At 41.3% G+C, this 24272-nt stretch overlaps 1 protein-coding gene across 1 annotated transcript in view; it reads right to left on the bottom strand.

The window, feature by feature from the left end:
* The window catches only part of ltv1 (LTV1 ribosome biogenesis factor), a 58927-nt gene that overhangs the window by 23022 nt on the left and 11633 nt on the right, over window positions 1-24272 (bottom strand). Inside the window, exons 3-6 of the mRNA XM_028797303.2 lie at window positions 19238-19429; window positions 18956-19043; window positions 10981-11119; window positions 4987-5230 (exon numbers count right to left, since the gene is read on the bottom strand). Of these exons, the coding sequence (XP_028653136.1) occupies window positions 4987-5230; window positions 10981-11119; window positions 18956-19043; window positions 19238-19429 (663 nt within the window). The remainder of the gene's footprint in view (window positions 1-4986; window positions 5231-10980; window positions 11120-18955; window positions 19044-19237; window positions 19430-24272) is intronic.

Below are 24272 nucleotides of genomic sequence, written 5' to 3'. Positions count from 1 at the left end.
TAGGATACTTGATCACTTGTTCCCCAACCAGCGACTGCAGCAATCTGGTTTGACGCCTAAGACGTCTACCATCGACCGCATCCTGGCATTGAGGGTCCTCATGGAGCACAAAAAGCGAATATTGGCAGAGTTCCTTTGCAGCCTTTGTCGATATCATAAAGCATTCAACTCAGTTGATCGAACTGCCCTGTGGGACATGTTGAAATTTTGCAGGATTCCCTGAAGTTGCTGGATATCATGGCTGGCCTGTAGGCTGGTACAGTCAATGCTGTGCAGAGTGGAGACAGAACCTCTGTTTTTCCCAGTTGATTCATGAGGTCACTGGAAAAGGGTGTGTGGCGCTCCCAATTATTTTTGCAAAAGGACAACGGTCCAAGTCTTTAGGGTCCTGATGCTTCCTGTTTTGATATATGCTTGCTAGACATGGATCCTATCCAGTGACCTGAGACAAAGACTGGACTCCTTCGGTACTGTGTTTCTTTAGAGAATCCTTGGGTACTGCTGGTTTGACTTTCTGTTGAATAAATGGTTGCTCACGGAGTCCCCAAATGAGGTACATTAACTGCATTGTGATTACATCTTGCCTGAAGAAGGGGCCTGAGTTGCCTCGAAAGCTTGCATATTGACACCTTTTATTGGCTAACTAAAAAGATTACATTTTGCTTGGCTTTTCTCTACATTGTGAGAAAGAGTCAGTTACGGCACTATGGCCATGTGGTGCGATCCCTCGAGGGTGATCTGGTTCGAAGGATCCTCATTGTTAAGGACCTGAGCGGCTGAAGCAGGTGAAGGGGATGCCCATATAACACCTGGCTGCAGCAAACAGATGGTCATTTACGGGAAGGGTGGGACTGGACTGGAGGGTTGCCAATCGTGGTCCCAAGCAGTTTCATCGTGTGGTGAGTGTGGCAAGGTGCTGTACCAGTGCATGCTCCCCAACCTGACCCGATAGTTAAGCTGACCATTACACCAGTCTAACAGCTAATATAAACAAAATTATCAAGGCGAATCCATTCCTATAAAAAAAAAAAAAAACCTTTAAACAACTGAAGCGAGTATCTAGACCCGGCTGTTATTTATTGTAAACATTTTGTGTATTTTCCCATTACATCTAAATCAGCAAAATAAATGGACATTTCAAAACAGAACAATCGTGAATATCTATGTGTTGTGAAATTTGTACCCAAATCCCAAAACAAAAAATAAAAAATTCGATGACTTTAGTGTTATGTTCCATTATTTAGACTGCCCTGTGACTTATACTGTCATTTAGTTGGCCACCTTCTTTCTCTCTGTAGTAATACACATTGGTCAGTATACCAACCATGTAATACAGATAAAGCCAGTTGCTTTTTTTTTAAATTTATGACCAATGCATTACTTAAGATCACTCCATGCAACACTAGATGAGAACTATATGTTGTTTTTTTTTTAAATGTCATACACTTAATACACTTTGTACTCCAGGACATGCAGAGGAAGGCATAATAAAGAGCAGTAACTTCAGTGCTATATGCAATCATCAGACACTCCCCATCTGACACTGCTGTTTTCACATAAAGACGCGCTATAATGCAATTCCCAGCTGGAATTGAACTCGGGTCTCTGAAGCATGGTAGGGTTACTGCTATCGCCACAAGGTGTTGTATCGCTTTTGAACCTTTTGTGAAAGTGTTTATTTGATCTTTGGACTTCAGGCTTCACACATTCTATAGTTTATGCCTACATTTTGTAACATTTATTACTAAAATATGAAAAGGTTTCTGTTTTAACAATGTGTTTACACAGATTACTGTAGAAACGGAACACACATGAAATGCGTGTGTTCCAAATAACGATCTATTATTTCCACTCTAAAACTCCAGCACTTCACTCCCAGATAATCAAGGCATGAGCTGGTAGAACTGTGTGCACGTTCTGCGACGGTGGGGGATGGAATAGCCAGCTGCTTGCTGCTCGTCTTAATCGGCACATTTAGAAGACAAAAGACGCTGGCGAAGAGGTGAGAACGGTTTTAAGGTGGGCCGGATTTACAAGTTTTTTCGTAGACGCTGGTAAGATGGTAGCCTGCTATTCCATCCCCCCACAGCCGCAGAATGTGCACAAAGTTCTCCCAACTCATGCCTTGATTGATTATCTGGGAGTGAAGTGCTGGAGTTTTAGAGTGGAAATAATAGATCGTTATTTGGAACACATGCATTTCATGTGTGTTACGTTTCTACAATAATCTGTGTAAACACATTGTTAAAACAGAAACGTTTTTCATATTTTAGTAGTAAATGACAAAATGTTGGCATAAACTATACAATGTGTGAAGCCTGAAGTCCAAAGATCAAATAAACACTTTCACAAAAGGATCAAGGGTAAGGCAACAGCTTCCGTGGCGTAGCGGTAAGATTTGCTGACTTGTGATCAAGAGTCCCCAGTTCGATCCCGACTGCCACCTATATTTGCTGTTTTCAGTAGTGAGCTGCTCTTATTGTTAATATTATACAGTAAACACATACATTTGGTTTGTGTCTGTAACAGACGGTATACATTTATAGTACTTGTGAAAGTTACCATTTTATTTTCACTTTTACTCTCTTAGTCACAATCACAATACATACTACCGACGGTCCTTGTGTGTTTGTGAACTGTTAACATTTGAATTTGATGATTGCATATAGCACTGAACTTACCTCTCTGTACTATTCTTTCCTCTGCATAACCTGGAGTACAAAAGAAACATCACTGTGCACCCAAAAGTGGACACAGGCAAGATCGGGGGGAAAAAAAAAAAAAACACGCAAAACATGTGGTCAGTGATTACAAGTGCAAGATGTTATGCGAATGAATATGAATTATGTTGCATCAGTGCCACAATGTTTTCCGAAATATACTATACAGGTCATAAAATGAATAATTCCAAATATCATATATACCTATGTTTCTGTTGTTTTTTTTATTTTTGTCAGTGCGTCTTTGACATCATAGACCATAAAGTGCATACTAATTCAGCGTGAGCAGGAACAGTCAATAAAACATTAAAAAAAAAATCAAGTGACAGTGAGATACGAAGACGGTAGATTCACCAGCGTTTGTGTGTCAGCTTTTATCCCTCCAGATCAGAGACTGTCCAGTTCCATTGGGTTAAAACATCAGCGTCAGATCCCCGGGTTTGGGGGGCGGGTGAGGGTAGTATGTATCGTGATTCAGAGAATAAAAGTAAAAATAAAACGGTAACTTTCACAAGTAATATAAATGTATACTGTCTGTTACAGACACAAACCAAATGTATGCGTGTACTGTATAATATTAACAATAAGAGCAGCTCACTACTGAAAACGGCAAATATAGGAGGCAGTCAGGATCGAACCAGGGACTCTTGATCACAAGTCAGCAGATCTTACCGCTACGCCACGGAAGCCATTGTCTTATCCTTGAACATTTTGTGAAAGTGTTTATTTGATCTTTGGACTTCAGGCTTCACATATTATATAGTTTATGCCAACATTTTGTCATTTACTACTAAAATATGAAAAACGTTTCTGTTTTAGCAATGTGTTTACACAGATTATTGTTGAAACGGAACACACATGAAATGCATGTGTTCCAAATAATGATCTATTATTTCCACTCTAAAACTCCAGCACTTCACTCCCAGATAATCAATCAAGGCATGAGCTGGGAGAACTTTGTGCACGGTCTGCGGCTGTGGGGGGATGGAATAACAGGCTGCTTGCTGCTTGTCTTTATCGGCACATTTACAGGACAAAAGACGCTGACGGAGAGGTGCGAACGGATTTAAAGTGGGCTGGATCTATGAGTTTTTTTGTAGGCTCTGGTAATTCTAGTGTTAATAACCTTCCAAGCAGCAGTACCAGGCTTACAATACCCATGTTACAGCCCTTGCCACTTAGATTATTTGTAGATACTGTATTTGTATGACCCAAAAAATGGCACTGAAACTATCTATGACAAATTTTTTAAACTAACTTTCCTGAAGAAACAGTACATATTCTCCTCTCCTGTCAAAACAATTAACATTGGGGATGTTTACTGGTAAACTACGCATCATTAAAATGATGCCGTGAATTTAAACTAAAAGTGTTGTGTGGAGAAACCAGTTCAGAAATCTGCATATCTGGAACAGAGTATGCACTCCATTCACCAGCTTTCAGTAATCCCAATATTTTGTCACTGTAATGCAACACCAACATGGTCAAGTGGTATACCAGTAATGGAAAATTACAGAAAAAAAAAACTAATTTTAAAAATTGTGCAGTGTCGGTATGTGGTGGGCTGGCGCCCTGCCCGGGGTTTGTTTCCTGCCTTGCGCCCTGTGTTAGCTGGGATTGGCTCCAGCAGACCCCCGTGACCCTGTAATTAGGATATAGCGGGTTGGTTAATGGATGGATGGATGCAGTGTCGGTAATTTTGAGGGTTTTGGTATCAGACGTCAGTTTTGCACTCAGATTTGATCAGATTTAAAAAATTTTCTCTACCTTTTGTGTTATTCCATTGCAAACAAAAGAAATAAAAATGTGCATTCCAAAGCATTTGTAATAGCAATAATTTTCTGGGAGAAGTGGTGCATATTCTGGATGAAGTGCAGGGTGCCAGTATTTTTGGCTAGCTGAATCTTTATATGTAGGTATACCTGACTGCACTTTTCCCATCATCCTTTAATCTAAATATATTTAAAAATTATAAAGGTTTATTATTTCATACGCTAATATTTGCAGAAATTCATGGATGCTTCTGCACTCTTTTTCTTGGTTATAGAATATTGCATCTTTGTTGAATGACATTTTGCTATACCTTCCAATTTACTTTTCTGTTGTCCTGCTTGTAAACAATTTTCTGAAATGTAAAATACAAAATCACAAAGAGTACTGCTAAATGACATATAACATATAAGCAGTGGTATCTGTGAAATCCTGAATTTCACTGTAAATCAAACACATTTATAATGAGATTTGTACAATATAATGTAGTACTTACCTTCTCAAATCTATCATCTAGCAGTGTAAGCTGCTCATTTCTCCTCATAACAGATGATGTTAAGGAGTATTCTGTAAAATGACTCTTTGTCTCTTCTTTTTCAAACAGAAATTCCTTTGGCCTTCCATTTTGAAACTCGGAAGGAAACCCATCAGAAAGCATTTCATCTGAACTGTAAACATTTTCCCCATCACTCTCTTCATCTGTGGTTTCCCATTCTTCTTCATTATCATCATCTGATCCCCTAGAGAGAGAGATAGAACTTTATTTGTTTACATGAAAATGTTAATGAAAATGTCAGAGCACATCTTGAAAAGTAGTAATATTACATCTTAAATACATAAGTAATTATATCAGTTATGTTTTTAAACAATATAAATTACAGTGAAAAAAGATGTAGATCATTACACCGATTTCAGCTTTCCACATAACAGCCTCACATTCTTTTCCAAGTGTTCTCTGATACATTAAGGAATCCAGTTGACATAACTGCAGCAAACTGCATTAGTCCTGATGTAATGACACATCATAACAATTCAATCATCATGGTTTATTCCTGGTATGAGGTTCTTTCTGTAGTAAATAACTTCAAAATTGGCTAGGCTAGTTTTACCTGATCCCAATGTTCCAAAAGTCTTCCATTACACCCATATGATATCTAACAAACTTCAGCCACACCAAGATTACTACCATACACAAAAACTAAAATAAACACAACAACTATCAAAAAAAAAATCAGATAAACTGAAATTAAATAATTAAAAATACTATACTATAAAAAAGTATACAGAACTAAACAAAAGTAATAAATTACAAAAACTGTTTTCAGGTTTTACCACAGCAGGGTTTGTGCATGTTCTAACCTGGGTTGTTAGCCCAGGGGCTACAGGGGTCCCAAAATTCATCAAAATATGCGAAAAATGGGTTGTTCTTTGTTTTTCAAAGAAATATTCCTGTAGTTAGATTGGATGATCAAGTTCCTTTTGACCAGTTTACCATTATCCCTAAGATAACTCATCCACTGGCATCACCAAATTTACTTGCCCCTTGTGAAGTGCAGCCAGTGACAGAGGGCAACTATTAGAATAGCGATTGTGACAGAAGGAAGAGCTGTATACGGGGTGATGGAATATAAAGAGAATAAAGAAAATGGTGATTTATCATGTTGTATTAGTGGCAGTTCTTCACAAATGGATAGTAACTACATCTGAATGTGCACAATATCACTAGAGTGTTGTGCAACTTTCAAAGCTGATTTTCATTGAATGACCACAGCATAAGACAGATATGTCAGAAACAGATGATCCACTAAAGATTGTCAGTCTGTTCTAGGGTTACAAGATAGGCAGAGCGATGGCTCTGAGGCTAGGGATCTGTGTCGGCAATTGGAAGGTTGCCAGTTCAAATCCTGCAAATGCCAGAAATGGCTCTACTCCATTGGGCACTTGAGCAAGGCACTTAACCTACAATTGCTTCATCCTGGTTAGGATGTTAACCTGCATTCAGCCTGCAAGCAGGTCCTTTAACTTGCATGAGAAAATCTAACCACACACTCCCAACAGCAAATGACATGTAGCAGGCAGCGAAGGCATATTGGCTGCATGTAAATGTGCCAAAGAATCTGTGGTGGTGAAAGGCTTCCAGACACAAAAAAAAGACAAAGGATGATGCAAAATGATATGAACTTCCAGTTAATATAAACTCAGCATATTACATGGCAAAGAAAGAACAGAGTTTCACACAAATTAAACCATTTTTTTGCTGCAAAAGGAAAATAAATAGTCTGGACATTTCCCGACATATGACAATGATGTTCAAACATTACTGCAGACTTGCAAAAAAAAGAAAAAAAAAAAACCTAATAAATATGATGGTGCAGCAGATTCTTCTGTGGTGGTCAGATATTTACACAATGCTTTGCCAGTAAACTGTCTCTTTCATAGAAACTGGAAAAAAAGACAAAAACTTATAATTAAAGTTTAATTTTGAAGTATCGGTTTAATGTGATTCTGAATATATAAAAGCCAAACTAATCGACAGTTTAGTTAATTTATTGAAACCTGCTTTGTTTTTAAGGAAAAGGTTATATTTTGTTTAAAATATCTACAAGTAGTTCATTTCTTTAAAAATACATTTCTGAAAATTTTATACAAATCTGTTTATTTGGTAAAAAGTATCTTTTCATTCACTTTGTGTTTAATTTTAAAATTACCTTTTGTTTACAATCCAACTAATCGACTAACTGACAAAATAACATACAGATTAATAGATTATCATAATAATCGTTAGTTGTTTATAAGTAATGTCATGTATGCGCAGTAACCGATCCAGCAGCAAACACTGAAATTTTTGCATATGTGGTTTAATGTCAGTTATGACGAGCTACTGGTTTTCACTGCACTTATTGGACAACAAGGAATAACTGAAAATGTTGAAGCTGAAATGTGATGGTCATCAAAATCTTTACATGAAATGACTTGGGGAACAGACCATGAATGAAAATCTTTCCAGCTTGCATTTTATTGATGATAACACACTTATCACTTCATACAATAGTAACGCTTTTAGAAAAATAAAAATGTTCTTTGACATACTGATAGAGAGATTTACTAGAGCAGGGGTGGCCAACCAGTCAGAGACCAAGAGCCACATTTTTTACTGTGTTACCGCAAAGAGCCACATCATACACATGGGCACACATGAACATCACCCATCCCTTCCTCTCACACACACACACACACACACACACCTCTGCTCAGCCAGATTTGTTGTAAGTGTCACACACCAACATGATAATGACAGAAATTGACTCCTACAGTACTAAAACCACAGGCCAGTCATTTTCAACAATGAACATTGTGTGTACTGTCTCACACACACAAACTCTCAGTTCAACCAAGTCCACAAACAAAAATATAATAATTTACAATAGCGTTTGTCTTTTACTATGCATGTTGCTTAGTGGAACTTCTGGCATTCCTTGCCTTGAACAATCCTCTTCAAATCTGGCTTGTATTCTGTTGTTGCCACTCGAAGCAATTCTTTCACATGGGTGTCAGTCAGAACAGATCGATGCTTTGATTTCACGTGTTTCAGGGTAGAAAACACAGACTTGCAGACGTATGTTGACCCAAACATTGACAGTATCTTAAGCTCAGCCCGTTTGACATTGGGGTATTTTTCCATTGGCACACTTTTCCAGAACTCAAACTGTATCTGCTTTTCTGCCTGAGTTTTCAAAGATGACCAACTCGTGCTTGCGAAGTTCAGTCCCTTTTGAAAATTCCTGGTCGATGTGAGCTGAAGTGGCGCTGAAGATTTGAAGCTTTGAAATGCGCTAATGACGCCTGACATATAAAGGCAGAATGGCTTGCCATTACGTTCAACAAAAAAATATAAACTCTTCCACTCTGTTAAAAACGTCCTGTGTTCATCTTCATATTTTCGTTGCTGTGCATTTTTTCCCTGCCATTTTGAGAGCGAACTTGACACAAATTGTTTACTTAAATGATCTTGCCCCTACTAGGAAACTTTGCGGTATTTTCATATCACGCATATGAGCATTTGACGAAAATACCGTACTGAACTCAAGCGAAGCGAACACGAACATTAAAGAAAAATACAAACACAAACTTCGATATGAATGTAAGAGCCGCATGAAACCAGGCAAAGAGCCGCATGCGGCTCGGGAGCCGCGGGTTGGCCACTCCTATACTAGAGTCTATGCACCTGAAAAGGATGTTGTTGACTAATCACTCTTGATTTAGAAAGGTCATTTGGCAATGTAAACATTCATACAACTACTGTGTTGCCAGTACCTCTAAAGAGCAACAGGTGAAGTTCAAGTATGCAAACAGGTAAAAATAAATAAATAAATAAATAAAGGTCAGGGAGCATGCACTGGTACATCACATTGCCACAGCCACTACACAAAGAAACAGCTTGAGATCCTGGTTGTCAACCCTGGAGACAGACACACGGTCCACCCACACCCCCTGGAAATGACCATCTATCTGCTGCAGCCAGGTGTTATGTGGGTGTCCCCTTGGCCTGGTCCAGCCACTCAGGTTCTCAGCAATGAGAATCCTGTGAGGTGGATCACCCTTGGGGAATCACGCCACATGTCTGTAGTGCCATAACAGATGCAGGTAATGTGCCTCATCTGGGACTTCGTGAGCAACCGCTCATTTGACACAAATTCAAAAACCCCTCTCTAGCAGGGCAGCTCTGAGAAGATGTTTTTGAATTTTATTAAGTCTGAGAAGACATAAGGTTATATATATGGTTGCGAGACATGGACGCTATCCAGTTACCTGAGACGAAGACTGGACTCCTTTGGTACTGTGTCTCTCCGGAAAATCCGTGGGTACCGTTGGTTTGACTTTGTGTCGAATGAGTAGTTGCTCATGGAGTCCCGAATGAGGCACATTACCTGCATTGTGAGTGAGTGTCAGTTATGGCACTGTGGCACGTTTCCCCGAGGGTGATCCGGCTCATAAGATCCTCATTGTTGGGGACCTGAGTGGCTGGACCAGACCAAGGGTGGTTGCCCACATAACACCTGGCTGCGGCAGATAGAGGGTCATTTCCGGAGGGTGGGACTGGACCGGGTGTCTGCCTGGGGTGTTGCCAACCGGGATCCTGAAACGTTTCATTGTGTAGTGGATGCGACAACGCACTGTACCAGTGCATGCTCCCCAACTTGACTTGACTTGAGAAGACAGTAACAGAGTCAGGTTTAATTGAAATTTAGTGTGTTTCTTTGCATTTAATTAGTGGCTGAAAAACCCTAAATATGTTTCTACTTTTTCAAAAAAAAAAAAAAAAAAAGTGCACTCTTAAAAAAAGAACTATTTAGTAATTAATTTGTGTAACTCAGAACCCAAAACATGACAATATGGAAATGTTTTTGTGAAATAAAAACTAAACTGAAATAAAACCTTTAAAATTATTTAATATTACCATGGGATTCTTGAAGATGTCTATTGTATACAGTAAGTAGTTTTCATTCTGCTTTTTTTTTTGAATTTCACTTGTAACCCCACTCAGAAACAAGAGTATTATTAATCACTTTCCTTATTTGTCTTGGCATGATGCTCTTACCATATACAAGTAATATTAAATCAGATAAAATGTTGTCTGTATGTAAAGCTAAGCCCTTCAATTTTTTCTCTACTGATTTGCTATTCCTTTGCACTTTCTTTGTTATGTTTGATAAAGACGGTTATCAATATAACGGATTACCAAAGTAGAGGTGTATCAACTGTCTGCCAACTTAGGCAGAGGTAATATAGCATCATGTTTTTAAAAGTGAAGACTGCATCATTTTGATCTATTGATATCATTCAAATGATGATTACATTTCAATATGCTATTAAGCTCTTTTTGGGGGTATGTACTTTCTCAGTGCATCATGTTTACATTAAAAGCAAAATTACACAGCTCTTTTTGGGGGTATGTACTTTCTCAGTGCATCATGTTTACATTAAAAGCAAAATTACACAATCTGAAAGATTTTTGCTCTTTGAGACCTAAGTAGTATGCACATCTAATAACTTTTGGATCCTTTAATCTTTGATGTTTCCTAAAATTTCCAGTAATGCTGTAAAGGACTGTCATTTTATAAAGCATAATGTTTCAGACTTATTGACATATTTGGAATGGAAAATAATCTTTAAGAAGAAAAATGGTACCCAATCTAACTGAAGAATTTTGATTTAATCCCATAATACTGCAAGACAACTGCCTATTTGACTGTTTACAGCACCATCAATGCTCTACTTCTGTGACTATAAATAGCAGATTTTTAAAATTTAATTTTAAATGCGTGTTAACATGTTCTGTTATTGGGCTGGTTCCTACACTGCATCTGATGCTTTCAGGGTAGGCTACAGAGCCCTGTGACTATGGACATGATTAAACAGGTATAAAAACGAGTGGATAGGTAGTTATTAAAGATTTATTAGTAGCTAAATAAAAATTATTCAAACTTACAGGTCAGCATCTTTCCATTCACTTCCTGGTTCATTTGCCTTCAAAATGAAGTCATCTTCCAGAATATTATCAGGATTATCAAAATCAAAATCTTCATCAAGTGCCGCAACAATGTCTGGATCCATGTCCAGTCTTGGACCTTAACAATAAAACAAATAAGTGAAAATTAAACACAACTGTGATAGAACAGAGGAGTTCAAAAGTGGAAGCTAATATTCAAATTTCTCACAAAGAAAGGCACCATTAAAATCAAAGTAAATAGTCATGAGTGCCACCACAATAGAGTTTTCAGTCTGGATGGTCCTTTCACTTATATAAGTTAATTTTCAATACCATTTCACATCTCACATACAGGACAAACAGTGTACAAAAGAGGAAACAATTATGAGAAATTCATTTTTTTACAGATTTAAATGAACATTAAAGATAAATTTAAAATTCAATAAGCATCACCTATTCAGTAAAGCTCTACCTCCCTATAACACTGCAATGAAAATGTACAAATAAGTGACTTGTCGCATTCTTTTGTCTTCATTTTTTTAATCTTCTTTTCCAGCCTTCTCTAACGGCAGATGCCTCTAGTTCCTTTTTTGGGAACCTCCAGGCCAAATGTGAGACCAAATCCCTCTAGTGGTCTTGTATTTGCCCAGGCAGACTGCAATCTCATGCCAGAAACAATTGGATTATATTGTAGAGTAAAACCATCTCTTCTGTTCTTGCACCTAGCTAACTGGCTCTTCATTAAACAGACTGCTTTTCAGTCACAATCAAAAATGTTTATTAACTGTACATCCATTTTTTTTACAACAAAATATACATGAAAAAGGCACAACTAGTTCTTAACAAACATGAAGTTATAAAGAATTGTGGGCAGTGTAACAAACACAATATGTAGATTTTGTCTTATAAGATGTGTAATTGTACTGTGGGACAAAGATCATTAAAACATCTGATGGTTTAACCTCTTTGACTGTGTACACTACACACCTGATAGCATCAGCAATACCTTTGAAAGATTTCTAAATGTTTCATGCAAAGCCATAATGCAGATATTCCTTTTTAAATATTACGAAAAGATATATTTAAAAAAAAACACAACAAAATGTGCTTTATGCCATTATCGCTCCGTACTAATTTAAAATTACCAGAATATATTTCACTCATAAACCCACCCATCAATACTGAGATTACTATTACACAACAGAACCATAAAATGTAATATGAAAAAATGGTATTAATATACCATCTCTTTAAATTCCATGGCTTATCAATCCTCATTAATAGCTGGTAAATGTTTGCATGTGTATGAATAGGTCCTGCATTGGACTGTTACCTACCTTGCATCCATTACTGCTGGGATTGAGACCAGCTACCTTCAACCCAGAGTGGAAATAGGTGAATATGAGATTTTTTCTATTACAACCCCAAATCAGAAAAATTTGGAATAGTATAGAAAATGCAACTAAAAATGAAATGCCACAGTGATTGTTAAATTTACTTTGACTTTTATTTCACTGCAGACAACATGAACTCAAGATATGTTTTCTCTGGTCAACTTCATTTCATTTGTTAATATACAACCACTCCTGCATTTCAGGCTTGCAACACATTCCAAAAAAAGTGGGGATGGTAAAGTCGCCATTCCTTCTCACAAAACCTAAAAAGACGTTTTGGAACTGAGGATGCCAAGCAATTAAATGTTTCAGGTGTTATTTTGTTCCATTCTTCCTACAAACACATCTTAAGTTGTGCAACAGTAGAGGGTAGTCATTGTCTCATTTTTCACTTCATAATTCTCCACACATTCTCTACTACGTACAGGTCAGGACTGCTGGCAGGCCAGTCCAGTACCTGTACCCTCTTCATCTGCAACCATGACTTTGAATGTGGTCAGAATGTGGTTTTGCATTGTCTCGTTGAAAAATTATTGGATGTTCCTGGAAAAGATGTCTTCTTGAAGGCAGCATATGTTGCTCTGAAATCTCAATGTACTTTTCTGCATTAATGCTGCCATCACAGAAGTATAAATTACCTTTGCCAAAGGCACTGACACAACCCCATACCATGACAGATCCTGGCTTTTGGACTTGTTGCTAATAACAGTTTGGATGGTCCTTTTAATCTTTGGTCTGGAGCACACACCATTCACATCTTTCAAAAAATATCTGGAATACTGATTCTTCTGACCACAATGCACGTTTCCACTGTTTGATGGTCCATCCCAGATGCCTCTGAGCCCAGAAACATTGATGTCGCTTCTGGAAATGGTTAAAATAAGGCTTTTTTTTTTTTTTTTGCACAGTAAAGTTTAAATAACATTTGTGAATGTAACTCTGTATTGTAGCACTTGAGAAAGGTTTGCCAAAGTAATCCCTTGCCCATGTGGTTATATCAGGTATTGATGGTTCTCAATGCAGTGCCATCTGGGGTGTCACAGATCACAGGTGTTTAGCTTAGGCTTGCACCCTTGCCCTTTACGCACTAAAATTCCTCCAGAATCCCTGGTTTAATAATGTTATGCACCGTACAGGGAGAGAGATGCAAATGTTTTCCAATCTTTCTTTGAGGAATATTATTGTTAAACATTTCAATACTTTTCTCACACATTTGTTGACTAACTGGAGATCATCTGCCCATCTTTGCACCTCAAAGACTCAGCCTTTTGTGGATACTACTTCTGCACCAAATAATGATTACAATCATCTGTTGACATCTCCTGTTTGAAATTGCATCAGGTCAGGTTGGGGAGTGTGCACTGGCGCAGCATGTTGCTGCACCCACCACACGATGAAACAGCTTAGGATCCTGCTTGGCAACCTCCCAGGCAGTACAGTTCCACCCTCAGAAATGACCATCTATCTGCCACAGCCAAGTGTTATGTGCACGTCCCCAAAATGAGGATCCAGCAAGCCAGATCACCCTTGGGGAATTGTGCCACATAACCATAGTACCATAACTGATGCTCCTTCACAATGCAGGTCATGTGCCTCACTTGGGACTCTGTCAGCAACCGCTCAGTCGACACAGAATCAAACCAGCGGCAAGGATTCTCTCAAGAGACACAGTACTGTAGAAGTCCAGTCCAGTCTCAGGTCACAAGATAGCATCCATGTCTCACAACCATGTAGCAAAACAGGAAGCACCAGGATTCTAAAGACTTGGACCTTTGTCCATCTGCAAAGTTAATTGGGAGAACCACACACCCCTTTCCAGTGATCTCACGAACCCCCATGTTCTCCCAAATTCTTTACTGACTTCATAGGAAGAGTCATCAGAGATATAAATATTGCTGCCAAGGTAGGTAAACCTCTCAACAAAGTTAACATTCTCTCCTCAAACAGACATGCTGTTTATGGCTGTGCCCAACAGGTAATTAAAGGCCTGGATCTTGGTTTTTATCCAGGACACTCAAAAGCCCAGACACTCAGACTCCTCTCTCAGTCTCATGAGAGCCCTGATCAGAACCTTCATTGACTCTGTGAAGATCACAGCATTGTCGCAAAGTCAAGATCAGAGAATCTGTCATCACCAACAGATGCACCACAGATGCTGGACCCCAAAACCCTGTCCAACACCCAGTCAATGCAAGCACTGAATAAAGTACGAGTAAGAACACAACCCCCGGTGAACCCCAGAATTAACTGGGAAAAACTGAGAGGTTCTGCCTCCACTGTGCACAGCATTCACTGTACAACTGAACAGGCTGACCATGATATCCAGCAACTTTGGGAGGATCCAAAAAAGTCTCAGGATATCTCACAGGGCTGTATGATCAACTGACTGAAACGCTTTACGAAAATCGACAAAGAAACTCTGCCAATATTCACGTTTGCGCTCCATGAGGACTCTCAGTGCCAGGATGCAGTCGATGTTAGACTTTTTAGGCATAAAACCAGACTGCCTGAGTCGCTGGTAAGTAAGCAAGTGATCACGGATCCTATTGAGGATTACCCTAACAAAAACCTTATATGGCACCGAGAGCAGTGTTATCCCCCTGTAGTCGCTGCAATCCAAGTGATCACCCTTCCTTTCCAGATAGGGACAACGCCCATCTTCCAAATGGAAGCAAAGATTCCCTACAATGCAATGAGGACAGCCTTTCCACCAGCCTGGAGAAGTTCACCCTGGATACCACAGATCCCTGCAGCCTTCCCTACCCTCAGCTGGTTCACCACCAGTGCAATGTCAGTGAGATTGGGTGGTTAACAGCTAATTGGAGGATCAGCCTCAAGAACTGTTGACCCAGAGATGTCCAACATACTAGCCGGAGAATCAGCTTAAAACAGCTGCCCGAAGTAGCTAGCCCAGTGGGTCAAAATTTCAGCGTCATCCATAAGGACCACTCCATCTCCTGGCCTGATTGCGACCGAGTATCACATTCTGATTACAATCTCTTGCTGACATCACCTGTTTGAAACCACATCATTATTTTACCTCATTACCCTAATTTCCCCACGTCCCAACTATTTCTGGAATGTGTTGAAGGCCTGAAATGTGTGAGTAGATGTACAAACAAAACATAAAATATCTTCAGTTCATACTTTCTGCAATTAAATAAATGTCAAACTAATTTAAGAATCACTGCTGATTTTTTAAATTTGCATTTTCCATACCTTCCGAACCTTTTCTGATCTGGGGTTATAAATTATACAATATGTTACATTAAGCGTGTAAATCAAAGTCAGATTTTGTAACTCCTTTACTAGTTATTTTTAAAATACTGATTCCCAATGATTTGCAGATTGATCAGGAAACTCTTAGTTGATTGCACTTTGAGTAAGTGCGGTTGTTTGTATGTGGCCTTGTACCTAGTCCTGCCAACCCGCTGAGACCCTTAGTTCATTACCCAGTATCTATAAAATATGAAAAATTAAAACAGCCTCTATGAATAATTGGTCTCTCAAAAAAGTATGTTAAACTATGCATGCTCAATTCTTACCTAACAAAATTTTTTAATCCTTTTCTTTACAATAAGCAAATGACATACTGTATATTTAGAAATACATTTATATTTAAAATATGACTGTCATTTACACACAGACACACACAACTGGCAGCACCCATCAACCATGACTCTCACAGTGGCAATCATAGCAAAAATGGGATTGTGGTGTACCGTTATCATCCGATTGCAAAAGGAGAAGTCATGCCTGCTGTTTAGATGTTGTGGCACCCGGACGAGGCTCATGCCCGGCCGGGACGCCCAGGAAGACAGGAGGAGGGCTCATTCCTCCTCCAGACCGCGAGGGGGTGTCCACCCTGGTTGTACTGGGGGCCACGGGTACAGGGCTTGGAAGCCCAACCCTGTAGGGGCCCGTGGTCACCGCCAGGGGGCATCCCCCTGCCTGAAGGACCCTGGACCCCAGTACTTCTGCCACACCAGGAAGTGCTGGGGGGAAGAAGAGAGGGAACACCTGGAGTGCTTCCGGGAGGACAGCCGGCATTTCCGCCACACTGGCGCGTGTCCGCGGGATTGCTGGTGCACATCTGGAACACATCCAGGTACGGATAAAAGGGGCCACCTCCCTTCATTCGAGGCTGGAGTCGGGTGGAAGCAAGACAAGGTTTAAGAAAAGAGAGAAGGAGGCGGTCCAAAGAGGCAGAGTGGTTGGCCTGGACTTTGGGGAAGATTGGGGTTTGTGGCACAATAATTGTAAATAGTATTGTAAATAAACGTGTGTTGGGTGACACGAGTGTGTCTGCCTGTCTGTGTCCGAGCCAGTCTCCACAATGGCAACCCAGATGGGACGATCCGCCTGTTCCAAGGCGGGGAATCCCAGAAAAAAATAATTTTGTGGACAGCTCGGCACAGCAGGTGCGCCCACACACGTGCCGCGGGAGTGGCGTGCCTACAACCCCGCAAGAAAATCTTGCTCCACGGATCATCAGAGGACCGCGGTCACGAGGTTCTCTCCTGGTGCGGCGAAACATCGACGGGCCTTACCTGGGTGCAGCGGGCTCCAGGGAGCGTGCTGTTGCGGAAGGCACCCGGGACAGCGCGGGGTTGAGAGAGGCCATGCTGGGGACGTTTCCCCGGACAGACGGGACCTGTGAGGCGAGTGCCCTGCTTGTCGGCAACCGGCCCTGTGGGGGTGCGTGTGTTCTATCTTTAGCAGGCAGGGGCTGCCTGGATCCTTGTCAGTGGCAGACTAGCGCTGGTCTGCGGGGCTTCCAAGAAGCGGTAGCAGCAGCAGAGGCTGCGGAAAGGGAGATGCTGTAATCCAAAGAGCCAGCTCGTCACCGCACTAGGAGGAGAAGAGCCAAAATGGCTGTGGACCGGAAGTCCCTCCCCGTGACAGGCGCGGGATTGGCCAGAGTGCCTTGGGTTCCCGCCAATGACTGTATAGAGGCTGGACCAAGAAATGCCAGTCTCGTGCCGGGGGGAGACCCGATTGGGCCGGAGGAGGAGGCCCACAGGAAGCAGTCAAAGCAAGGGGCTGACAGACAGGTAGGCTCTGCGCCGGGTGACTTCCTGTCTTTGCCAATAGTGCTGCATGTCTTGGAGGAGTTCCTTCAGGCTGCAGCGCCGCTGTTACAGATGCTCGGTGCGGTCCGTGCAGACCTGCAGGAGCTGGAGGTGAAGGCGGGCACGTCATCACAGACGCTGCATGCTTTGGTGGAAGGACGCGTCGCTGGATCCTTTGGCCGGAGTCGTACGGCGGGGAAGGTAAGTAAAACTGACCCCGTACAGCATAAAGGAGAGCCCACAGAAATTGGCTGTGATCCGCATGAACAGTATCGAGTAGGGGGATCTCTGACAGCGGATGCGGCGGTGCAGGCTGTTCGCGAGGTGAGGGGAGCAACATCGAGAGGGCAGGCAGGACAGGGGCTGATGAGTGCCCTGGGTCCTAGCGCCCGACGTCCCGAGCCTGTGACAGTCTCCCGTCATTCTATATGGACGCAGATGGGCTTGGATCTGTGTGTTTCCCATGCGTAGACCCAGACCGTCGGGGCGTCCAAGAGCGATAGGAGGAATCGAGGGGTGAATGCCATTTCCTCCGATAGGAAGGAACGTGCAGCTGGGTGCACACGTCCAGAGAAGGGCCGTCCTCTGCGGAACCAGAGGGAAGCTCCCGTGCCGGTGGAGGAGAAGACAGTGCGAGCGGACCCGTCAGATACAATCAGATGGGCAGGGAACCTGCAGAGGAGGTGCCGAACAGGCAAGTCGCGGGGTGCTGCTAGGAGAGGAGAGCGCTGCCAGTGCGTGGCACAGAGGGACGTCAGGTGGTGGCGTCCAGGCAGCGCTTCTGCCCCTCTTTCTGTTTTGGTTGCAGGAACGGACCCCGGATACACAGTAGGGCCTGCCTCGTTGGGGAACTGCCCTCCCGGGACGGACCGCTGCACTGGAGGGCTCTTCACTGGCGATGGGGCAGCCCCGCGACTGGCGGAGGCTGTGAAGGCGCGAGCGGCGCAGCACAAAGGGCGTGAAGACCTCAGAGGGGGTGCTGAAAAAACGAGTTCCAGGGTGCCGGATTGGACCCTGGACAAATAGTAGGACCCACTTCGGGGTTGACCTGCCCTCACGGGTTGTGTCGCTCAGACTGACGTGTCTTCACTGGCGATGGGGCACTGTGGCGAGCCCCGTCCGGGACGCCCAGGAAGACAGGAGGAGGGCTCATTCCTCCTCCAGACCGCGAGGGGGCGTCCACCCTGGTTGTATTGGGGGCCACGGGTACAGGGCTTGGAAGCCCAACCCTGTAGGGGCCCGTGGTCACCTGCCTGAAGGACCCTGGACCCCAGTACTTCTGCCACACCAGGAAGTGCTGGGGGGAAGAAGAGAGGGAACACCTGGAGTGCTTCCAGGAGGACAGCCGGCATTTCCGCCACACTGGGGCGTGTTCGCGGGATTGCTGGTGCACACCTGGAACACATCCGGGACATGAGTGTGTCTGCCTGTCTATGTCCGAGCCAGTCTCCACAATGTATGTGATGCATGCAATTTCACATAAGAAATCTGAATATAAAGAATGATTACCAGACACTGGTGCTGCTTTATTCAACAATCCTACTTCCTCTTCAAACTCTGAGGCAAATACAGATGAGGGCAATCTAAGAGAAGCAGCCTTTAAAAGAAAAGAAAGAAACATGCAAATTACTCACACCAGTAAGAGATTGGAAAGAAACCAGTGTAAATAAACAAAAAACCCATGTGCATGTGTCCATGCCTGGAGTACAGCTTTTAAGTTTTTGCTCCTAATGTGCACACTTTTAGACTCAGCAAGTAAACAGTAACAAAAATATATCTGCAATATCTTACTGGAACTGTTTCTGTCTCTGTTCCCAGTACACCATCTTCAGTGATGACAATTCGACTTTCATGTTGAGGCAATTTATTGGATACCAGCTCTGCTGTACAGGAGGCTTCTCTTAGATGCTGTAGGTAATCATAGTCATCATCGAAGAATACTCCATACTTTCTCTGCTCTTCCTTTCTGTTTTCCACATCTGCCTTTAAGGATAAATGAAAAAATCTATGAATTAGACTAGACTAAAATTAATAAAAGAGAATGAAATTTAAGCACAACCACTTTAAATGCATAAACATGGGAAAGACCTGACAAAGAACATGGAAAAAATACACTCTACATACAGAGAGATCATTTCACACAGGAGTCAGAAACACCAATGTGGGCAAAGCAAAATGTGAGAAAAGGAATTCTGGAAACTCGATACAAAAAGAAGCATTATAAAATGCTAGAGAAAGTGGATGAGACAAAATATTGGATTTCAGTTTAATAACAAAACAGTGCCAAAGCTCAAGAAAGGATCCAGACAAAAGGTGCCAGAAAAGCATATTAAAAAGATTATAATTTTTGAAGTTAGACATTTTTCTACATGGTATAGATTAGAACACAATTTCCTGGGAAACTGCCACTACGGTGCACCGGTACAAATGATTAAGAATGTAATGTGTATCAGTGGCAATTTAATTGCTCTTTACTGTGTCTTAGCTCTTCCAAGTCACCGTCTTATTGTTTCCTATGAAAGGCCAGTACAATAAAAGCACATGGTTTATTGTGAGGATTCTTATCATTGATCTTTTTAAGAAGTTCATTGTTCTTCTCTTTATATTATGGAAGCTTTTTCCCTCCTAATAATTTTTGAACTGTCTTATTTCAAAATTATGAATGTAATTGCTGTTCACCTGGAAGAGTGCTAAAATGTATGTTACATGTGTAAAATAAAAAATGACACTTATGATCTACTCACTGAGGCAGAAAGACACATACAGAAAGTTTACTACAAAACTAGGTTAATATTTTTAGAAACACAAGTCATATTGCTACAAAGAACACTTCATAGAGCAGTAGTAGCAATTATCTCAGTAGTTCAGTAACAGCCATAAAGAATGCACTACATTTGTAATGTAAAAATCAATCGCTGTGAGACAAATGAGTGACACACACACACTCCTCCTCCCCCCCTCTGAGCAGTGCTGCTGGCAGATCCCAAAAAGATGCCCCCTTACTCCAACTGTCTAAAAGGACTTCTGTTACTCCAGATCAAGCACAGATCTTGTTACAAATGAGTCAAAAAGAACAATTTTTTGATTCAATCAATTAGAGAATTACTTAGTAGGCAACTTAGAAATCTTGTTCTTTTTCCAACATGCATAAATATTCAAAAGTGCAATAATTATTGAAGGTAACCTAAACACATGAAATTTGCATTGTCTTGTTCTGCAATCAGTTGTAATTGGTTTGAAGTAAAAATCATGTTGGTAACATGTTTTGCTTTGAAGATGTTGAGGTTAAAAGGCACAATGGTTACACAAAAATGACAACTTTTACTGAGGTTCTCTCTCTTTTTTTTTTTAATAAAGATTTTGCATGCATAAAATGTAAAATTTTACTAGCTACATTCTAAGTGAGACTATACCAGAAACACCTGCAAAGTTTTGTAAGAATAGGTGCGGTGGCTATCGTGTGATTCTCTAACAGATAGAAAGAAATTCAGCTTTATATACAATAGTGTTGGATTGATACTAATACTTTGACTTGGGTACTGATACCACCTTTGTCACCTCAGAATCACTACCAAAATAATTCTGAAGAAAATAATGGATAATTTGGAATTTTTCAAAAAATAAAATGCATAATAAACTAACAATTCATGATCAGCAGAGTGTGGACATGACTATAAGCAACACTGAATGCGAAAGAGTAACAGCTACAGATTTGATGTCATTCAGGTAGTTACAGTAATCCCTCGCTATATCACTCTTCGACTTTCGCGGCTTCACTCTATCGCGGATTTTATATGTAAGCATATTTAAATATATATCGCAGATTTTTTGCTGGTTCGCGGATTTCTGCGGACAATGGGTCTTTTAATTTCTGGTACATGCTTCCTCAGTTGGTTTGCCCAGTTGATTTCATACAAGGGACGCTATTGACAGATGGCTGAGAAACTACCCAATCAGAGCATGTATTATGTATTAAATAAAACTCCTCAAATATGTTGTGAGCACAGGGGCTGTTCGCACCCCTAGAAGATATGGCCACACCTCAAAAAACATTGAAAGATTACCTTCACATTGCTCTCTTCCTTGCTGGGCTTAAATGTGGCTCTTTTGTCAAGCGATATGCTTCCTGCATGGTGCTTCGCATACTTAAAAGCTCCAACGGCACGTATTGATTTTTAATTTTTTGGTTTTTCTCTGTCTCTCTCTCGCTCTGACATTCTGTGCTCCTGACGGAGGGCGTGTGGGGGAGGGGGGGGGGGGGTTGTTCGCACCACTAGACGATACGGACGCTCCTCTAAAAAAATGCTGAAAGGCTACCTTAACATTGCTCCCTTCCTAGCAGCTGCGTTGTCCGGCGGTGCTTCGCATACTTAAAAGCCAAACAGCCCTATTGATTTCTGATTGTTTGCTTTTTTCTGTCTATCTCTCTGACATTATCTGCTCCTGACGCGCACTCCTTTGAAGAGGAAGATATGTTTGCATTCTTTTAATTGTGAGACGGAACTGTCATCTCTGTCTTGTTATGGAGCACAGTTTAAACTTTTGAAAAAGAGACAAATGTTTACTTGCAGTGTTTGAATAAAGTTCCTGTCTACAACCTCCTGTGTTTCTGTGCAAATCTGTGACCCAAGCATGACAATATAAAAATAACCATATAAACATATGGTTTCTACTTCACGGATTTTCACCTTTCGCGGGGGGGTCTGGAACGCAACCCCCACAATAGAGGAGGGATTACTGTACTGGAATTTTAAAATAAACACTGTCACAACAAAACAAGTGTGTGTTTATCTACTATATATATTATATATAAAATCCTAAGCCTAAAAGTGCAATGGTGACATCGTTTATGTCATGTTTTTTGTCACGCTTTAAATCTGGCTTATTTTAAAACCTACATATATATATACAGTGGAACCTCTAGATACGAGTTTAATTCGTTCCAGCACTGAGCTTGTATAGTGAATTTCTCGTATCTAGAACAAACTTCCCCATTGAAAACAATGGAAATCCAGTTAATCCGTTCCGCACCCCAAATATATTAACATAAAAATCAATTTTCCTAACAAATAACACTGATAAATTATATATACTGTAGTCTACCTTTAATAAATAACACTGGTAAATAATATAACTGATTATTAAAAGAATCAAAACAGGTGTCCAAAGTGCAGTAGAGCATTCAATAAATGTTTAAATAAATAATCCTTAAAACAGTTGTGAAGTGGAGGTTTAAAATACACAAGAATAACAATCCTTTAACACGAGGTTAAAACGTCAAAAGGATGCAGTCTTTAAAAAACAGACGACAATCCCCGGTGCTTCTTCTCTGTTAGCGTCTCACCTGCGGGCTCTGCAACAGGCGAGACACTCTTAATGCAGCTGACCTTCTGTACACCGTCCTGCTTCAGCTGTTTGGCTCGCCTGTTCAGCTCACTGTTCAGCTACACGCGAGCCTGCTCTCCTGGCCGCCCGCCCGCCTGCTCTCTCTCTCTCTCTCCTCTCACTTCTTCTCCCCCTTAACCAGCTCGCGCTTCTCTATATATGCGGGGAGGACATGGCAGCTGCAGCCCATCAGCCACAGGAACAATCATGGATGTGGGCAGTTTCCCACCTGTGCACTTAAGTGAGAAACGCAGACACCGCAGATCGCGGCTCGCAACTGCTACCACGCCCCCTCGCTAAGCTGAGAGCTATACCCACAGCCTGGCTCGTGGCTCGTTACGCGAGCCAATGCTCGCATTTAGATCAGAAATTTTCGCTCATACTTTCCTCGTATTTTGAATTTCTTGTATACAGAGGTGATCGTATCTCGAGGTTCCACTGTATATATTATTCTTTTCAGAATTTATCGAACTTTAATGTGATGTTGTTAGATTTTCAGATTCTTATTCCGTTTTTAAATTATAAACTAAAAATATGAATAATGTGTCCAGCAAGATGGAACTTTGTGCCAAAAGATTTAACCACACCCAGGGCTGGAAATTAAACACAAAAAGTAGGACAGCTGCTGTACTGGCTTTTAAATGTTCGAAGCACCATGTAAGATGCAGATCACATGGCACGGCAGCAGCAGCAAGCCAGCAGCTGATCGAGCAAAGAGGTGGCAAAAAAACAAAAAAAAACAAAACCTATTTGTTTCTCATTGTATCACCGTTTAAGAGGAGGTTTTGGAGGAGCGACCGAGTCTCCTCGGGGTGCGTTCAGCCCCCCTCTTCACAACGAGAGCGGCACAGACACGATGTGGCGAGCAGGGGGGAATCCCCTAGTTCAAGTATAAAACTGAATAACAAAAAATTCAAGTTGCAACAAGATACCAAGACGACATGATTCACCAGCATTTGTGTATCTGCTTATATCCCTTCAGCAATATGTTTTGCAAGTAGCAAATATTTACACCGGGTGTTACAGACTCAAATCAAATGTACATTTTTATTATACTGTATAACCAGCCGTGTAAGCCCGTGTTCTAAAAAGCCTGAGCTCCTAGAAACTATTTTAATTGTCAGAAAAAAAAATTGAAATGCAGAGTCGGCGGTTTCGGTTTGCGGATGTGATTGCCCCCCTTGTCCATCAGCGGCTAAGTGAGTTTCTCTCTCGTTTGTCTTTCCTCGGTTGTTTCCCTTTGGCGACGGAGTCACTTTCTTTCAGCTTCATGCTGTAATCGTCCTTTTTTCTTCTTCCGACTCGTTAACTTGTGGCCGTCTTGCCTGCTGTTTCAGCTTCATGCTGTAGCCTCGCACTTCCAGGCTGGGCAGACAGACACATACACTCACTTCCACACATAGATGTTTATATATAAAGCAGTACAGTAAAACTTTGGATT

The sequence above is a fragment of the Erpetoichthys calabaricus genome, chromosome 3 (genome assembly GCF_900747795.2).
Source record: "Erpetoichthys calabaricus chromosome 3, fErpCal1.3, whole genome shotgun sequence".
NCBI classification, from domain to species: Eukaryota; Metazoa; Chordata; class Cladistia; order Polypteriformes; family Polypteridae; genus Erpetoichthys; species Erpetoichthys calabaricus.
This window is presented reverse-complemented; position numbering and strand designations above follow the sequence as displayed.